The sequence below is a fragment of the Acomys russatus genome, chromosome 3, assembly GCF_903995435.1.
Source record: "Acomys russatus chromosome 3, mAcoRus1.1, whole genome shotgun sequence".
NCBI lineage: Eukaryota > Metazoa > Chordata > Mammalia > Rodentia > Muridae > Acomys > Acomys russatus.
This window is the reverse complement of record NC_067139.1, coordinates 81,322,278-81,342,184: the sequence shown is the minus strand read 5'-3', so window position 1 is coordinate 81,342,184 and position 19,907 is coordinate 81,322,278. Positions and strand designations below refer to the sequence as shown.

The window sequence follows — 19,907 nt, the reverse complement described above, 5'->3', positions numbered from 1 at the left end:
TTAATATCTTGTTTTAAATAGTGAGACCTTGTCTTTTTTGTTTTGGTTTTTGTTTGTTTGTTTGTTTTTGTTTTTTTTTTTTATTTTTTGAGACAAGGTCTCTATGTGTAGCCTTGGCTGTCCTGGACGCTTTGTAGACCAGGCCAACCTCAAACTCACAGCGATCCTCCTGCCTCTGCCTCCTGAGTGCTGGGATTAAAGGCATGCGGTACCACTGCCCAGCGAGACCCTGTCTTTAAAGACAAGCAAGGGCTGGGATGTGACTCAGGGGCTAAGGGTATGTACTGACTGCTTCTTCAGAGGACCAGAGTTCAGTTCCCCACACCCCTGTCAGACAGTTGACAACTCCTCATAAGCCTAGGCCTAGGGAATCTGATGTTCTCTTCCCGCCTCTAAAGGGACCTACATTTACATGCATACAATTACATACACACACACACACACACACACAATTTAAAACAGTAAAAAATAAACCCCTCTTAGTAAAAAGAAAGTTATAAGAGATTGACAAAGATGAGATATGGACTTGGTAAAGAATGCAGTCTGGGTTTGGCTTTGGAGGCTTTCAAAGAAAGGACCGAAGAGGGAAAGAAGGAGGCTGGAGAGACGGCTCTCACTGTGGAAAGCCCAGCGCTGACACTACTACAGGGTTTTCTGCATTAACTAGCCTTCTGATGAGGAAGAGGTGTTTGTGCAGGTCCGTGTGTGAAGCTGTGTCCTTTGGCAGTGATCAGAAAGTGTGTTTCAGGACCAGGGAGTTGTGAGCCTTAGACCAGTGTTAGTCACACATGTCACCTAACTAGGCAGTGAAAAGATCAGACTCAGCGAGCGGAACACAAAGAAATGTGTGCGGTAGGCTTTCAGAAAACAAAACAATAAAAATGATCTGGGTTTAGCGAAGACTTTAGGAAGACGTCAAAGCAGGATGCGTCCTGGCCCCAGGTTCTGACCACAACATGCACACTCTGCAGTTCCTCGTGAGTATCCCTGGCTCCTTGCTTCCTCATCAACTGCCGAGCTCCTTCCCCCTCACCCCCACCATCTCTCTCCCCCTCTCTCGCCCCTCCTTCCCTCGGTTAGATCCAATAGCAGAGACTCTGAGTATGAGGCACAGTCTCACTTCCAGCCCTGCAAGACGCTGCCATCTTTCTCTGCAAGATCAAGTTGCCAAAGAGCTGGTAAAGACGGAGGCTTCCTGTCTGAGACTGGATGGGGAAAGAAACGAGAGATAGAGAGGGGTTACTGTGTCTGCTTTGTCCGTTCACGCGGCACCGTGTGCCAGGTCCTGTGTGGGCACTAAGAGACGCTGATAGTCAGATGTGTTGGCTGAGATGACGTTGACCTCCAAGGAGACTGTTAACCCCTCCAGTAAGAGCAGAGAAAAAGAAAAATGCTTTGTTCCAGCACTTGCAACTTAGCTCGCTGCTGTTGCTGCTGTTGTTTTCTTCAGATGGGTAAAACTAATGCTAGATGAGATAGAGTGAACTGATTGTAAGTGGAGGTCTTAGCATTGGTGCCCAGGCTCCTCAGCTGGTTGTCACTTTACTGGGTCATATTTTGTTTATGTATGTAGGAGCCTTACAGCCAGGGGTCATCATTAAGAATAACAAGAAGGGAAACACTTCCCCTACATTCTTCCTTTTTATCTTTACCGCAGGCAAGATTACAGTGTTTGTGAGATGGCCCTCTTTCTGCTGTTGCTCGGCCTTGGATTGGTTCTTGTGGCGCCTTCAGAAAGCACAGCGGAGGGAATTACAGAAAAAACGTCACAGGAAGAAATGCAACGCACGGCAAAATGGACCGTTGAGGAATCAGTGAACTCGACCCTATCAGATAAAAATATCAGCCCCAGCATATCCAAGGATGTGATGTCTGCCCCAGCCCCAACACCCAGAAGGTTCTATTTTGTCATCCTCAAGGGAAATACTTCGAGTAATGATAAAAACTGTCTAAGCGGCCTGGTAGGCTGGAGAAACATTTTAGAAGTGAATGAGTCATGCCAGCTGGGCAGTAATAACTTCATACCTGGGCGCACAGATGTGATGCGTGGAGTTCCCAAGGCCACCAGCTGGAAGTGTGGACAAACACGGAACCTAAGCTGCCTCAAGAGCCTGGGGCTGGAGCACGCCGTGTGCAAGGTCACTGCAGGTCAGCAGTGCCCCAGGTGTCCCGAGCACAGGGTCACCTCCTTAAAGAGAATCTTAACAGTGCTGACCAGCCACTCTCTCATGAGCTGGTTAGTCAGTGGCTCTAAGCTGTAGATCACGGGGCTTGGAGACTCAAGAAGGAAGAGTCAATGATCACAGTTACTTCTAGCCTTCTGCTGCGTGTGCCTATCTCATAGTACATGGTAAACACTGAACTCACTGGATCGGGGCTCGGGTGGTCCAATATAGCCCAGGCCAAGTAAAAATTGTAACTGATCCTAAAATACAGACTCATATCCTTGCTCTCGCTCTTGACCTAGTTCCCACAAACTGAGCTCCTCTCTACTTTAGCTATAAAGCTTTCCCAAAGCCAAGTGTACCCAAGTGAACAAAGGTAAAGACCCAGGTGAGCACTTGTGTGCACCCAAGTGCAGCTGCCCCCCACCCAGCTCTTGTCTGTCCCCCAGGAGACATCTCAGTGCCAACAGCTCCAGCACTATGCAGTCTGCACTCCCCCCACCAGTGCGCCTCTGCTGGAGCTGCTGCAGACAGAGGAAACAAAGCTCTTCTCAAAGCCAAGCAAAGCCTTGCTACGCTGGAGCTGTGCCTGCAGAGTGGCAAACTATGGGAGACACAGAAGGTAGTGATGGGAGATACGAGGTCTATGCCAAGTTTTCAGCAGAGTTATCTTCAATCTTCATGCTTTCTCTAGCGGTTTTAAGTCCTCAGAGTTAACTGCGCGTGAAGCCACTGTGGTGTTACTCATTGTTGTGCAAATGTATGCTCCCGGTTACCCTCTTATGTCCTTCCTCATTCTCAGACCACTCATTTTTAATGTTCTATTTTTAAATAAATGCATGACAATGGATGCCATGTTGCTACAATGCTTCTCTTGTGGTGCATTACATGTTGATATTCCCAATGTTTTTACGTCGATACAGAACTCTCATTCTATTGAAACTATAGGATGCTGATGTCAACCAATATAGACCATTCTAGCAACATTTGACATTTGGGGGCTTCTTAGCTGCATTCTCTTTGTCTGCATGGTGGCTGCTTAAATGCCGCTCACATTCACTGTGGGCTTCGCCAGGCTGAGTGTACTCAGAGCTTGATTTGCATTTGGCAGTAAGAGGAGAGTGTTTGAAGGAAGAAATACTTGCATCCTGGATGGTGACTGAGGGTGCAGGTTGGACGCTAAGCACAGCAAGTCCATTTTAGGGTTCCTTTCATGGGGCAGGTCTGACACTACAGTCATTCACCAAATAGAAGGGAGGGTTTTCCAACAGTACATCACCCTAAGACTGCCTCTTCTTGGTTCATATTCAGTTTATATATAAGTAATTTCTTTTCTACACCATGTATTTATAGTGGAGGGGCAAGTTAGTCCCAGGAATGACTCAGTTTTGTTTTGTTTACAATGTAGCCAACCCTTCTTAGCACACATTGCTTTTCTCAAAAAGAAAGATGAACAAGGCACAGGACTGCAGCTCTTTTTTTTTTTTTTTTTTTTTTTTTAGTCTGAGAGTATCTTCCAGAGAGACGTAATCAAGAACACACCATCCACATCACTAAAGGAAGTAGGAACCCTGGCTTCTAGCCCGTTACTGGGGTCTCCTGAACCCATCACCTCATCATCACACTGAGGCCTGAAAGAAATGGAAGTGCTATAAAAAAAAAAGCAGTGTTTTTTACTCCAAAGCCCATCACCCCCTTAATGTATGTGTCACAATGTTCCTGATGAGGCATGGATCAGGGAATTGGAGGCTTTCAAATATTAGGTTTTTGTCATATGTCATTTCTGCTCACCAAGCCAGCAAGGTCTTCTGTGGTTTTGTGGCTTTGTGTCTAAGTTCCCTGGGTTGGTGTTCAGATTCCGCTCTCCCCTTTCCCCTCCCTCAGGCTTTCCTTCATGCCTGCCTGCCTCTGTGGGCCTCACTGGCCACTGCTTCTCTCCTACAGAAGAGAGCCTGCCTCCTGGTCCTTCCTGTCCCTTTACTTACTTGTCTTAACCCTTAAGCACAAGAGCTGCCGCCAATAAGCAGCAGTCTGATTATCCCTGGTGCTTGTCAGGAAAGCAAATGAAAAGTAAATATGCCCTTGTAGCTGAAAGGGAAAGTGGGAGGTAGATTATGAAACAACCACTGAAGGTACTTAGATGGTGGAGAAGGGGGTTCAACGTCCTTTTTTGTGCAGTATGGATGCGTATGAGATCTGACTCTAGGCACCATGAGGATCACTGTGGAGGAGTTTCAGGTCACTTGAGCCAACCCTTCTCACTGCGATGGTACCCAGCCTCACTTCCTCTCTCAGGCTTTCCGAGCAGAGGCGATGTGGGCTGGGTCAGACTCTAGGTCTCATCACAGTGTACTGAACATACCATCACTGTTTCTTCTCATAGCTAGATCCACAACTGGATTGTGCTTTTACTTAAATCTTTTAGATAGTGATGATGATGATGATGATGATGATGATAATAATAGCCCAGGAATGAGCTGAACTCTAGAGGAATACATGTCCCTAACAGCTGGGCTGAGCAACTGTCCTGCCAACTTGCTGTTGGCAAGTTGTTATACAAGAGGAAGAGAGGTTTTGTTTTGTTTTGTTTGTTTGTTTTTGTTTTTTTGAGACAAGATCTCTCTGTGTAGCTTTGGTTGTCCTGGATTACTTTGTAGACCAGGCTGGCTTCGAACTCACAGAGATCCACCTGTCTCTGCCTCCCAAGTGCTGGAATTAAAGGCGTGCACTACCATGGCCGGCTGAGAGGTATGTTTTAAAGCCCTTGTTCTCTGAGATTTTGTCCCATGAGTTTGGCCTTCACAAAACAAACTTCTGACTTACAGGATCTGTCGTTGAGTGCAAGCCCCTAGGCTGCAGGGCTAGGAGGAACCCTGGGTTCTGGAGATAGAGGGTGGCACTGTACATTTTGTTCTTTTGCAAAAACGTTGGGTTTGTTGAAGCGCCCAAAGTTTCACTCCCACTCAACTTGACAGATCAAAAGCTTTCTTTCCAATTCTTGTTTTAGCAAGTAGAGAAAGGTTGCTGCTTAAGTGTTTTGATCCTTTGAGGCAAAATAATTCAGTGTGTCTTAGAGTGCCTACCTCCTAGCCAGTCTCCCAGGGCAGCCAGCCAGTCTTTTGATCCCGAAAGCCCCCTGACAATGAACATATCTGAAAGCAAACACGAGGCACTATAACGGTCATTTTAGAAAAGTGAGTGAGAGGTTCAAAGAGAGACTGACCATCTGAAACACATCCTACTTCTCCCTGAGGAAAGAGCTGGCAGGCTTGACACAAGAGGACTTGAAAATCTCTCCTCCTTCATGTTCCTGGAGCCTGCTAAGGCTTTCAGAAACACGACAATGACAGTCACAGATCGTTCATGGCAATGACAGTTGTAATAACAAAGCCGCGTTCTTAAGCACTCCAGAAAGATCTACACATCCTCTCTTTACTCTCAGAACAAGCCACATGGAATAGATGCCATTAGCTCAGTTTCAGCAGCGAAGAAGCAAGAGCCTAAAGACCACAGGCGATGTTCAAAGTCACCTGTGTAGTGACTGCTCTCTGCAGGAGTTTGCTTTCGTAGGTCACACTTTTAACCTATCATCTGTGTTTGATAGAAGAAAAGCACACTTGTCCATGACTGTAGGAAAAGATAACTCTGGGATGTTTCTGAATAAAATACACCTTACCATTTATTTTGCTGATGAAATGGCAGCTGCCATCATTATTGTTTTTATGCAATTAGATCATTGCACTATTCTAAATAAACAACTGAAGACTATTTTCCGTATATGAATGGTAAGGGATCACCATGTATCTTTAGCCTATAAAGTGGTCTGTCAGTTCATAAGAGAAAGATAAACATGTGTACGGAAAAAAATATCAAAAGACGTCATCTGTAAATTAGCCATAGAAGACGTACTTGTACACTCACTGACCACTTGAAAACTTTTCTTTCTTATTAAATAAAAAAATGATGTGCAGCATGTGTGCGCGTGTGTGCATGTATGTGCGCGCACGTGTTTGTACGGCATGTGTGCGTGTGTTTCTGTACGTCTATCTGAGTGCTGGTCCCGGAAGCAGCATTAGATGTGCTGGGGCTGGAGTTATAGGTGATTGTGAGCCTTGAGGTGTGGATGCTGGGGACCAAACTCTGGTCCTCTGGAAGAGCAGTATTAGTTTTAATCACTGAGACATCTCTCCAGCTCCTATCGTTTTTAAAAGCAATCCAATCATCAGGCACAGATTAAGAAACTAACAGAGTGTTGGTGTGAGTCCAGAAAAGGAGGCATTCGCACTTGGTTGGTGTCCCTGGGAGGCCTGCTCTCTGCGCATCTGGAGCTAAGCGCCTGGAGCAGGCTCTTGGCATAGTTCTTGCTTCACTGACTGCTTGTGTTCCTTCCTCCTCTCATGTCCTTTAGGCAAGGAGCTCAACTTAACCATCTCTGCCTCTGGCTGTCCTTAAGGTCAGGGAAGGCCTCCATAGGCCCTAATCATGGTGCTGGGCTGGTGAGAGCTCTGGGCTTTGTATGTCCTCTTCTCGCCCCAAGCTCAGACTATTTAGGAACTCCACATTCTGGGTAAGAATGTAGACGAAGACCTCTGCCATCTTCCTGGGTAGCGGGGCCCATCGGAGGACAATGTGGAAGGACAGGGCTTGAGGGAAGGCCAGCATGAGGTGACTGCTCTCAACCTCCCTCTCTCTCCTCCCAGTCCACTTTCATTTTTTTCTTCTTGAACAGACTGTTCCCTCAACAGACAGTTACTGTCTGTGCCTCATCACAGCTTGTTTTCTGTCTTCCTGTTGGACCTTTGTCACTTAGCTTTGCATGCACTTCCCTATTTGCTTCTCTTTTTGTGCCTACTTACAGAGCATATAATAATGTCTATAAACCCTAGTTAGTATATGGAAAATTATATTGATTGAATTTTTATATTTAAAAAATCTGTTCATATATATATGTATTTAAATTTTTTGTAGTTTTCCTTCTTGTGTCTGACAGTAACCTGCCCGTACCTTATAAAATTTGAAAGACATGCTTAGTGGGCCAAGGATGGCTGAATAGTATTGGACCTAGAAACTTCCACTAGCACCAGCCACTGTGGAAATAAGGTATGTATATAAACAAAATGCACTCTCACTATTAATACGCACATCAAAGAATTATTTAATATCTTAAAAGAGAAATGTATCTTTGTTGTCTGAAAGTAAATAGCTCAGAATCCCGTGAAAGAATTTAAATCTTGAACTTGATAGTCTAATACAAAAGCTAAAATTTGAACAAAGAAAAATAAGTTAGAAATATGAGAAAACACACAAATGAGAATTGGTGGAAATGTGACTGTTAAGCAATGAAACAAGCCTCTTACTAGCAGGCTAGATAATTTATATTTTTCCCCTACAGCACCAGGGTAAAACACTGAGATTGTCACCCCATACGGCAAGGTATCACAGCGTGGCCAGAGAGGCTTTAAGGATGTGGTTGGAGAGTCTGTCTGGAGTTACATATCTTGGTCCTAAATGCCAGAGACACAGATTTGGCTACCCGAGGAGGGACTGAAGTAAGGTCGCTGCATTTGAAAAAGAGCCACATTAGTCACTTTTCTTGATGTGTTAACAAAATACAAAAGCAACCAAAGGGGGAAAGGTTTTATTTTAACTCATGGTAGAGAAGTCGAAGTGACTAAAGCTTGGAGAAACACCCATAAACAAAAAGCAGAAAGGGATGGATATATGCTTGTTAAAGCTCAGCTTGATTTCTCCTGTGTGCACAGGCCAGGATTCTCTACCCAGGATTATTCTGGCCCATAATTAAAATGGCTTTCCCCACACTGATCAGGATAATCCCCACAGGCATACTCAGGGGCATCTCCCATGTGATTCTAGACTCTGTCAAATTCACAATTCACGGTAACCACTACAGAAAGGCTTGTTTTGGCTCATGGTTCCAAGGAGCCTGCCCATCATGGCGGTGAAGTCATGGTTGCTGCTGCATATGAGACAATCAGTCACATTTCATCTGCCGTCAGGAAGCAGAGAGGGTGTCGTTTCTGCTCAGCTCACTTCCCTCTTGTTCAGCCCCAGTCCTCAACCTGTGGAATGGTTCCACTCACATTCTGGGTGGGTCACGCCCCACTTCATTAGCCTAGCCTAGATAATTCTGCACAGGCCTTTTATTGGGTGACACCAAGCCTGAGGAGGCATGAGACATGAAAAACCAACAACGACCTCAGACAGAGAGCTGATGACAGACTAAAGTAAGGGTACCTTCAGGGTCCAACTTGTTGAACCAATGAGCTTATTAGGGTTGCTTGCAGGAATACAGGTGAGCTGGCAGCTCACTGCAGCATTGCTTATGTTGTAGTCCAAGAAGAGCCACACAAACCACTCAGACACTGACCTCAGTCCGATAAGGATGGTTTATGGAACTCATACTCCAAGACTGATCATGATCAGGGACCAGGCCCAGAGTCAGGAGCTGAACTGCGACACTGGTCTGCTTCCAAGGCGGGCTATTTATAGGAAAAACCACAGCCAGGTAACCAGGCGTAGGAAGTAAGGGGAGGGCAGCATTACAGCATTTTGACTAGGTCAACAAAGCATTTCTATCTGACCTTTAATTTGATTGGTCCTAAGTGGGCTGCAGTTGGGGACTTTGCAGAATGTCAAGGTAACAAAGTAATGAAACCATTTAATCATAACAAGATATGAGGTTGATTTTACCTTATAGGAGGATTTATATTAATGACATTTGGCAGGCAGAGCCTGAACTTAATTTGAACTTAATTTCACCTTAAGACTAAAATGGAGGTGGAAGACAAAATGGCTATAGTTATGTTAAAGGCTAAAGCAGGGCTCATCACTAAGTGGGAGAAGCTCAATAGCATTCAGAGAGGAAAAGAATGCTCTTTAATGAGTGCTCCCAAAACCTACAGCTTCTACTTGCAGAGGTCTGGTGGTGACCTTTGTGATCACAGAAACATTCCATAGTTTATACAGGGCTGGCAATATTGTCATAATCTTTACTATGTGACTATGCCCACTTCAAAAGAGAGTTTTCTCTGGAGCTAAGCAAATTTACAGAAGATAAAGAAATTGATTTCAGACTACAGTTCTCCAAAACTGTAGGAAAACCAATATATGTTTTATTTGTTTGTTTGTCAAGACAGGGTTTCTCTGTGTAGTCCTGGCTGTCCTGGCGCTCACTCTGTAAACCAGGCTGGCCTAGAACTCAGAGATCTGCCTGCCTCTGCCTCCTGAGTGCTGGTATGCACCACCACCATGCCAGCCCAGTGTGTGTTGTTTTAAGGCATCACATTTGTGAAAATTTGTTACAGTAGTCATAGAACCTAAAAGAAGGGTCATGAGAAATGATATAAATATTTTATAGTAAATATGTGAAAAGAAGTAATGTTTAAACATTAATCTTATAGTATAGACACATTAGGGTCAAAGAAAGATAAAGATAGATTGTGGATCTGAGTGACATATAATCTGGGCAAATCAATGAATATGGGTGATAGAAAAAAACAACAGGGAAGAAGTGGACAGGGTTAATATGGTAACATTTAAAGGAAGCACATATGCAATTTTCTGATTGGTCTTCTTGGTTATTATTTTTTTTTAAGATTTATTTATTTATTATTATGTATACAGTGCTCTACCTGCATGTAGACCTAAAGGCCAGCAGAGGGCACCAGATCTCATTATAGATGGCTGTGAACCAGCATGTGGTTGCTGGGAATTGAACTCTGGACTTCTGGAAGAGCAGTCAGTGCTCTTAACCTCTGCGCCATCTCCCCAGCCCCTTCTTTCTTATTTTGTAGCATCCTTTCCATCCACTATGAAGTTGCCTTTTAATTTCTGTAGCTTTTCTCAGTATGTACTTTTCAAAGGAAACACGCAAGCATAGGCAGAGTTATGTTCTATCTACTTGAAGAAATAGTAATGAACTGTTTATTTACTCAAGCATTTGTTTGCACCCATGTGGACTCATGGATATTTACAACCTGACTTGGGTTATAATCCAATGTTTATTTGAAACATTTTGTGGTCTCAGTTTTAGATTTTAGGAATTATTTCCGTCAATCCCAGTTACTTCAGCTCTCTTCTATGAGGTTACTCAAACATCTGTAAAGTAAATGTAGGCGCTTCTTTGCATCTTGCTATCATCGTAACTCCAAGGATTAATTTGTAAACTTTATAAATGCTCAGATTCATTCTGCTTAGTTCTGACACGCAGGCGTGTGTGTGTCCACACTACAGCACCATGCACTAAGAAACTGTGCATTTCATGTGGCCACCCCTGGTCCTACTGTCCAGGCCATCTTCTGTCCATGTATCTGACTTATCCATCATGGAAAATGGGATTATCCACTCAGTAGACTTCTTAGATTTTTTTTCTCATTTAGCTACAACATTTAATATTCATTTATGGACTGATAGCTTGTTACTTTTGATTACAAAATGGTATTCAGGCAAAACACTGAGCACTCTTCACAGCTGGTCAGTCTCTCTGGCCTCTGCCCTCTGGCTTTTGACAGTGCTTTTTCTGTATACAGATGCTTAGCAGTTAGAACGTTATCAGGAGCTGGGTGTGGTGGCACACGCCTTTAATCCCAGCACTTGGTACGTAGGCAGAGGCAGGCGCATCTCTGTGAGCTGGAGGTCAGCCTGGTCTATACAGAGAAACCCTGTCCCAAGCCCCACCACTGTGCTTACAGGCAAATACTCGAAGCCAGCTTTTTATGTGCTTTCTGGGGATTTAAACTCAGGCGCTCAGGCTTGTACAGCAAAGACTTCACTCCCTAAGCCTTTCCTCTGCCCAGAGCAGTCAATTCTTATTAGTTTCTGCTTATTGATGATTACCAAACCAGTGCGTTCAATCGACATATGTACCAGACCCATCTCTTAGCATAGACACAGACTGATACGTTCACGTGTGTGTGTGTGTGTGTGTGTGTGTGCATAAAAATTTAAATATAAATGAGACCACATTATACATTTAAGTCTGAGACTTGTTTAAAAAAAAAGTCCTGATGTTTTTTCATGCCTTTAAAACCTTTTACTTTTAAAATATTTATAGAATCAGAGGAAGCAATAAAATTGTGTTACAGCCTTGTTTTTCATTCTCTTTCCTTCTCTGAATAGAAATAGTTTACATAATTTCAGTATAAAATCAAATATCTGTTGAGCAGACTATAGGCCTTACTTAGATTTCATCATCTTTTATGTGCGCTCGAGTGTGTGTGTGTGTGTATATATTGTGCAAGCAGGCATATGTGTATATGTGGTGTGTGCATGTGCGTATATGTATGACAGTATACGTGTATACGGTGTGTACACGCATGAATGTATGTATGCATGTGTGTGGGTTTGTGTGGTGTGTGCATGTGTGTGCATGTGAGTGTGTGCATGTGAGTGTGTGCATGTGAGTGTGTACATGTGAGTGTGTGCATGTGAGTGTGTGCATGTGAGTGTGTGCATGTGAGTGTGTGCATGTGAGTGTGTGCATGTGAGTGTGTGCATGTGAGTGTGTGCATGTGAGTGTGTGCATGTGAGTGTGTGCATGTGAGTGTGTGCATGTGAGTGTGTACATGGTGTGTGTGTGCATGTGTATACTACAAGTATGTTCATCGTTTGTGTGTGTGTAGCATGTGCACGTATTTGTGTGTGTGTGCAGAGTGTGCACATGTGTATTTTATTAGTGCTGAAGAACTCACTCATGATGGACAGTTTGTTCTCCAGCTCTACGTTTCAGACTCATATAGTGTAATGCATATATATATATTCAGACTCATATAGTGTAATGCACACACACACACACACACACACACACACACATATATATATATATTTCAAGCCAGGTGTGGTGGCTCATGCCTTTAATCCCAGCAATCGGGAGGCAGATACAGGCAGATCGCTATGAGTTTGAGGCCAGCCTGGTCTACAAAGTAAGTCTAGGACAACCAAGGCTACACAGAGAAGCCCTGTCTCGGAAAACTAAATAATGATAATAATAATAATAATAGCAATAATAATAATAATAATAATAATAATAATAATAATAATAATAATAATAATACCAAACAAAAAAGCTAAACAAAGTGCTAGCAAAAATTTATTTGCAGAAAACATCAGTCACTTATAAAGAGATTTCTGTCATCCCTGTGTTGAAGTGAGTTCCTTTTTCCAAAGTAAGTTATGAAAATTACTCTGTATCTGTGTCTCAAAAGTTGACTTTCATTAATGATTATTTTTCGCATCTTATAGGTTCACTCTGTGTGCCGTTGTGAGCTCTAGCCCTTAGGCATTCACCTTAAAGAGAAATGCTCTGAATGGAATAAACAGTGTATTTAACCTGCTCATTATTCACTTTGGGATGTCTGTGCAGATTTTCTTGGCTCAATGTGGTCCTCATTTGGGTTATGGAGTGAATGTTTAAGACAAAAAACAAAACAAAACCAATCAAGCAAAACCCATTGCCTTGAAATGTTTGTGAAAAAAAAAATACATTTGATGCAATTAAAACATGGAATTTCCTCATCAAAGTTAACCAGGAATACTTGGGATCATGAATGTATATTGCATTGTTAAAGTTATTTTCTGAATTTCAAAATTTATAGTTGTAAAACCAAGATTAAGAAATTGGCAAGAAATAAATCATTCATAAATAACATTTTACTAAGTTTTTTTCTCCCTTTCTCCTATGTAATCTACATTTTCATTGATTAAGATGGTGAGGTAGGGCAAGGATGATGAGATGGGGCTGCTGAAATGGCTCAGTGGGACAGAGCACTTGTTGCCAAACCTGAGGACCTCAGTTCAGTTCTACATGGTGGGAAAAGAAAGCAACCCACAAATTGCCCTCTGACCTCTACTTATGCACCGTGGCTCACATACACCCAATGCTTCCCAGCATAGACAGTCAAAATGAAGTAAAACTTAAAGACTGTGGGGTAGGCAGGATCCAGTGTTCTGATCTCTCCACCCACACAAATGGCCATGGTCCTCATTGCTTTGCTCCTCACTAGGAGCAGTTCTTTTGTCAACAATGGATGTTCTGCTGGGGTTTTAATCATATGTTTTTGCTTTTATTTCTCCAAGAAAAGCATGTGGTTCTGGCTGACCAGTCAAAAGTCCCCACGTCTCCGATTTACGCAGGTGAAGAAAGGCCAATCTGAAGAGTCATTTTCCCTGAGGAAAGGAGGTGGCGGAGGGCTGCACAGTGGGAACACTATGACCCTATAATAGGGTACAAAAGTGACAGTCCCTGGCCCTGACATCCCACAAAACACCCACACAGGAGCAAATCTGATCTACAAAGCAGTGGAGTGGAGGTGGCGGCGGTGAGAGTCTGGGGAAGAGTTTAGCTTCCTCCTGCTGTGCCCCTTGGACATCCGTCTTCTGTGAGTGAGTACAGCTCCTCTCAGGGTTATGATAACATGTTGAAGATTTCTTTCCCTGCTACCTAGACACTGCCAGCACTGTGCTGTATAGGCACACATTTCTTTACTGTATGTCTCTAAAATACCATAGCTTAATGTATACATGAAGACTGGAAAGCAGTCTATTCAAAGGGAACATAGTTATCTCAATCGCTGTTACTCATTTACAATTATTCTTACCAGTATGGGCAAGTGTTACCATTTTGAATGTATTAGACTCAGTTTAATCTTTCCCATACTAGTAGACTTTCTAATTTCCAAAGTTTTCCACTTATTTAGATGGCTGTTTCCCACACACTTTGCTGTAATCCCCTTTGTCAAATCATTCATTTAGAAGTCTAGGTATTAAAAAACTTTCTACAAAAGCCTTATGGCCTTTAACCTTTTTGTCTGCAAAGTTTTCTTTTCTCTTTTTTTCAAAAGTATTCTAACAGTTTCTTCCTGATCAAAAACTCATGGTTGCTTACTATATCACATTCTCACTAGCATTGGGTTTTCAAGTTGTAGAAATCCTGACTTGATGTGTATCTTGTAAGCCATTTTCTTGGTGGGGTCTCAGTAGGTAGAAGGGCAGGCAAGCCCCAGACGGCATCGGTCATGTGTGTGATGGCTTTTGATCTCCAGCTCAGGAGCTGAAGATGCTCCATGTTCTCACTGCTGAGTTGCGAGCTGAGCTCTTGGGCTGCCACACTGTGATACTAATGGGAGGGTGGAAAAGGACGGAGGGGTGGCTTATAAGCACGACCATATGGAATGACCACTCAACATCGCCAGCTTGGAGTATGTCTTTTCTTCTTCCCTCTGTACTTCTTCTGTGCTCAACTTTCCTGTTCTCCCTGTTTCCCGCTGTGTGCTCCCAACTTCTCCACTTTTTTTTTTTTTTCTTTCCTAATTCATAAGAGCAGAATCCAAACCTGCAATCAGCCACAACTGTCTCCCCATCTCCCTTATCCGTGGGCCAGAAGTTCTGGGTTATGACAGTCACCACGTGGGACTAGTAACAGTAAAAGTAAACAGTATTTCTAGTCTCCGGTTGTTCCAGTGTTGGTACTGTGTAAGCAGTCTCTGTCAAAGCTTATGATGTACGCCTTCTCACACTCCTATCTGTGGTACAGCTTTAAGATTTGAAGGAACTCCAACCATGTACTTATGAGCTGCCCAGATTCATTCTCTGTTCCTAACTCAGAATGATTTCTTCTCATTGGAGATCAGGATCTCTGGCACCAAGTTCTAAGTCCAACAAGGATGAGCTGACCCGTGTTGGTGCAGATTATTCGGTTATGGGAACGGGTAAAACATGCTTGCTCTAGACAGGAGGAGCTCGTGGCTGCCTCCCGGTAGCCCCTCTCCTCTCTCACTGTGGGTGTAGTCTGCCTTCTCAACAACCCTTCTCCTATCCTTTCATTGTTTTCCTTTACAGCACCTCCACTTCCTTCTCCCTCCCTCCCTCCTAGCTCTGCCTCTTTCTGTCACGGTCCCCTCCTTTGTCTACCATCCTCAATAGTAACAGTTACTTTAGAGTCAACATTAGGGAGTTCTTCAACTAGATTCTGAAGTCCCAAGTGTAACAATCTTTCAGAGGGCTCATATTCAGAGTGCAGAGCAGTGAGAGCCGGAGTAAGTAGGCCCTGTGTGAAAACAGATTTCATCCTGATGGAGTGTCTCTTCTCACACATCACCTCTGTCTCCACAGGGAAAGAATGAAGTCTCTGGCCACCACCTACCCTTGGCCTTGGCCATTGCTGCTGCTGCTGCTGCTGCCGCTGCCGCCAAAGCTGCAGGGAGACTACTGGGATTTCAATGAATATGAAGTAGACCCAGAATTACGGGACTACTTAAGGGAACTTGAGAGCACAGGGCCTACCAGACCACCTTCCAGAGAAAGGATCGTAGAAAGGATCATTGCTGACACTGAGCGGCCTTTGGGTGATGAAGAGTACTGCAACTATGAGATGAAGTTCAAACAGATCCACTACAAGCTTCTCTGCTACCCAGAGCACTACTTCTTAGCAGCGACGGTCAGTCAACTGCAAAACGCCTGCAGGGGCAAACGGGTGCCGTGTAAGAACGGGGCTCTTTTTTGCAGGAGGAGCATGAGCGTACTAGACGGAGTGCGATGCGTCTTAGAAAGCGGGGAGAAGATAGCGCAGTGCACATACAAAAGCATCTTCACGAGAGGTTATGCAGTTATCACTTGTCATTGGGACGACGACATAGAAGAATTTATTCCTGACAGTGTACTTGATATACTGCCACCCGAGTAGCGGGAAAGCATCGAGCACCAGAAACATGTCTCCCCCTCCACCCAACAGTCTGGCTTTCTCTGAGCGGTTACATGCGGGAATAGATCACTCTTTAGACACTGATGCTGCTCATCGGAACCGAGAATGGCAGTCTTGGTCCGATCACGCACCTCCCTCCTTTCCTGTCCCCAAAGCTCTGAGTGGCAGCATGGCCTATGCTCATGAAACCCTGCAGGTGTTTTCATAATGGTCACAGAATGTGCCACGACAATAAGCAACCTACAGCAAACAGCCAACACGAAGAGAAGCTAGCTGCTTGGCGTGGGGGTTCAGGTTAGGTGCCGGGAGTGGGGTTCAGGTTAGTGTCTTTAGCATTTTGGAGAATAAGGGAGAAATTCCTAAATTGGAGGCTAGTCTGTGCTACCAGACAAAACCTTGGCATAAACAAACAAATAAAACATACTCTGGAGTAGCTGCCTGAACGATCATCAGCGTTTTTATGTGATTTTTTTCTAGTTTAAGAGGAAAAATAAAGAGCTTCAATCTAGTAACTGGCTCTGGGGTGCCTGTGGGGGTTTCTAGGGCTGGCGATGCTGGGACAAACAACTTGCACTCCTGTCAGACTTTAACGCAGTACATCTTCCCAAAGTTATGTTGGTGTATAGTTCACCTTTCATGTGCTCTGTGTTTAGCACAATGCACGGCGCTGTGAATGAGGAGATCCAGGCAAAAAGCATCTCGGGATAAAAGCCTTTATTAAATTCATAGGGAGATGCTCTCCCTTCGTCGTGTGTATGTGAGAGTTAAGCTCCACGCCTCGATGGAGCTCAGACAAAAGTCTTTACAGAGATAAGTACAGTTGATAATTTCTTACAGCTCTTTTCTTATTTTCCAAGAGATATGGCTCCATCATAGAATGTTTGCCACCTGTTGTCATCTGAGAACAGTGACCAGAAGCAATTCAGGGCACAGACATATGTGTAATCAAAACACTGAAACACATAACACAATTTTCAAAAATTAAGAAAAGGGAGTGTCTCCGTTATTAGAAAATACTTTGGACTTTGACTTATGGGGAAGTATTGGGACTATAAAGCCATGGAGACTCCAGAAGTTGGGCTGAATGAATGGTGCATTATGATATCGCTGTGGGTCTGTGGAGACCAGTGTACAGCACTGCAATTTAGACTTAAAATGCCTTCACAGGCTCATGTATTTGAACACTTGCTCTCCAGACAGTTTGCACCATTGTGGTTGTTGTAGAACTTTTAAAAGGTGTGACCTAATTAGAACAAGTGGAGAAATAAGGAAAAGATCAGGTCTGTTCTTGTCTTGTTTGTATTTGCTTTTTTCAAGACAGGGTTTCCCTGTTGTAGCCCTGGCTGTCCCAGACTCACTTCGTAGAGCAGGCTGGCCTCGAACTCACAGCGATCCGCCTGCCTCTGCTTCTAGATATTGTTTCCTGCTTCCCCAAGATGGGAGGTGGTTAGGAGTTCCTGTTGCACATCCCTGCCACTGTAGAGCAATCGACCACCATACTTTCCCATCACGGTGGACTATAATCCCCTCCCCCCACCACAAGGGATAATAAGCCATTCCTTCAGTTTAAAATTTATTTATTTATTTATTTAATTTATTCATATTACATCTCGATTGTTAGCCCTTCCCCTGTTTCCTCCCATTCTTCCCTCCCTCCCAAATTTTATTTATTTTTAATTTATGTGTGTTGGTGTGAAGGTGACAGATCTTGGAGTCACAGACAGTTGTGAGCTGCCCTGTGGGTGCTGGGAATTCAACCTGGGTCCTTTGGAAGAGCAGGCAGTGCTCTTAACCACTGAGCCATCTCCCTAGCCCCAGCCATTCCTTCCTTAAGCTGATTCTTTTTACATATTTAGCCATTTGGAGGAGAAAAATAACTATTACGTCAAAGAAAACCCAGCTTGATCATGGCACCCACTCCATTAAATATGCTGTTTAATTCAGTTCTTTGGTGGTTTTGTTGAACATTTTTATATACACATTTACCAGGTATATTAGCACATCACTTTATTTTCTTATAGTACCCTTGTTTGGCTTTGACAGCAGAATAATGTTGACCGAACATAAATGATTTTGTGTTCCTCCTCCTCCTCCCCCTCCTCCTCCTATTATCTTGGAAAAGTTTGAGAATAACTGGAATTCATTCTTGCTTAAATGTTATCCTATAAAGTCCTCAAGTCCTGAGCTTTTTATTTATTGTTAGGAGACTTTGTATTACATTTTCTCTTTTTCAATCTTCTCACTTATTTTTATCTTCACATTTTCTTTGTGAATCCATCTTTTTTCTCCCTTCCCAATAGATGTAGTTTCTTGTGCCCAAAGATGCCCCAGGCTGCTCCTAGGAGGCAGGTTCCTGTTTCTGCAGTTGGGCGACACAGTCATCACCCTGCCTCCCCGGTTCAGCATCTGACGCACAGATGCTGCCAGTCAGTCACTTCCTGAGATCCTGGGTGTAACCAGCGGAGGCTCGCTGAGTGAAAGATGCTGAATTTTGTGGAACATCTTCCATTTTATTTCTTCCAAGGATTAATTCCTTCTTTTGGGTTTGAGGAACAGATCAAGTAACACAATCCCACATCCAAATCTGAGGGATAGATTTTTTTTCACCCCTAAAACGTCACCTTTCAGCCTGAGACCGTAGTCCTTTCTCCTTAGTAATCAGCCTGGTTGGGAAGTGAGCATCGCAGAGCTACCACGGCAGTCTGAATAAGAATGGCCCCCATAGGGGCTGGAGAGAGGGCTCGGAGCCTTTCTAGAGGACCTGGGGTTCAAGTCCCAGCACCCACATGGCACCTCGCAACTGTCTGTTACTTCAAGATCTGACACTCGCACATCGACAGACATGCAGGCAAAACACCAATACACATAAAGGTAAATACATTTTAAGAAAATACATATATGGTTTTTTTCGAGAGAGAGGGTTTCTCTGTGTAGCCTTGACTGTCCTAGATTTGCTTTGTACCAAGCTGGCCTTGAACTCATAGCGATCCACCTGCATCAGCCTCCCCAGCATTAGGATTAAAGGTGTGCGCCACCAGCCTAGCTAAAGATATATATTTGAGCCACTCAAGGAGTGGCACTATTTGAGAAAGGTTAGGAGATGAGGTTGAGTTAGAGGAAGTGTGTTACTGGGGTTGAGCTTTGAGGTTTCACATGCCAAGCCAGGGCCAGTGGCTTACCCTTCCTGTCGCCTGCGGACCCAGATGCAGAGCTCTCAGCTACTTCTCCAGTATTCTCCTTGGCTCCATGCTCCCCACCATGATGATAACGGACCAAACTTAAGCCTCTGCTTTCAGAATAAAGGAAAAGGATCTGGCAATCTAATCCCTGTGAGCAGCAACGTTTTCACTTACAGTTTTATCAGGTCTCAGTCCACTGAAGGATATGACAAGCCACAACAATAATTTTGCTGTTAGTACACAGTAAGGATTGACCTGTTGGTGAGTCTTTTGGTGTTATTTTAATTATTATAGCAAATAAACAAAACTGCAAGTACAGGCTTCTTCCCCATTTGTGTTTAAAGATATTCACAGTCACTTCTGAATCAAACAAGAGATCAAGGTCGACATTGGGACAATACAGTTTATCCAAATGCTTCTTCCGGTCCTTTGGATATATCTCTTACCCGCTAAGGATGTACATCAGTTGGTAGAGTACTTAGATTGGCATGCACAGAACTCTGGGTTCGAGTCCCAGCACTGTATAAAACTGGGCATGGTGGCACATGCCTGTAATCCTAACTCTCAGGGGGCAGGAGCAAGAGAATCAGAAATTGATGCCTATCTTTAGTTATATAGTGAGTTTGAAGCCAACGTGGTTACATGAGACTATGTCTCAATAAATTCATTAATGTAATTAAATAATAAAATCAAAGATAGGTCTTTTTGGTGGATTATATCTATAATCTCAGGTACGTTGGGGAGGCTGAGGCAAGATGATTGTGGTAGGTCTGAGGCAAGCCTGGCAAGTTCTAGGCCAGTCTTAGCTGCATAGTGAGATCCTGTCTTAAAATAATTTTTTTTTAA

At 43.7% G+C, this 19,907-nt stretch overlaps 2 protein-coding genes across 2 annotated transcripts; both read left to right on the top strand.

Moving 5' to 3' along the window:
- Positions 1 to 1,679: 1,679 nt before the first annotated feature.
- On the top strand, positions 1,680 to 2,261 carry Rnase11 (ribonuclease A family member 11 (inactive)). The gene has a single exon (XM_051143392.1). The coding sequence runs from the start codon at positions 1,680 to 1,682 to the stop codon at positions 2,259 to 2,261; it is 582 nt and encodes a 193-aa protein (XP_050999349.1).
- Positions 2,262 to 15,300: 13,039 nt separating this feature from the next.
- Positions 15,301 to 15,864, top strand: Rnase9 (ribonuclease A family member 9 (inactive)). The gene has a single exon (XM_051143361.1). The coding sequence runs from the start codon at positions 15,301 to 15,303 to the stop codon at positions 15,862 to 15,864; it is 564 nt and encodes a 187-aa protein (XP_050999318.1).
- The last annotated feature ends 4,043 nt before the right edge of the window (positions 15,865 to 19,907 follow it).

Excerpts from the sequence above, each read along its gene's own strand:
- Rnase11 (XM_051143392.1), top strand. The coding sequence starts at position 1,680 with ATGGCCCTCTTTCTGCTGTTGCTCGGCCTTGGATTGGTTCTTGTGGCG.
- Rnase9 (XM_051143361.1), top strand. The coding sequence starts at position 15,301 with ATGAAGTCTCTGGCCACCACCTACCCTTGGCCTTGGCCATTGCTGCTG.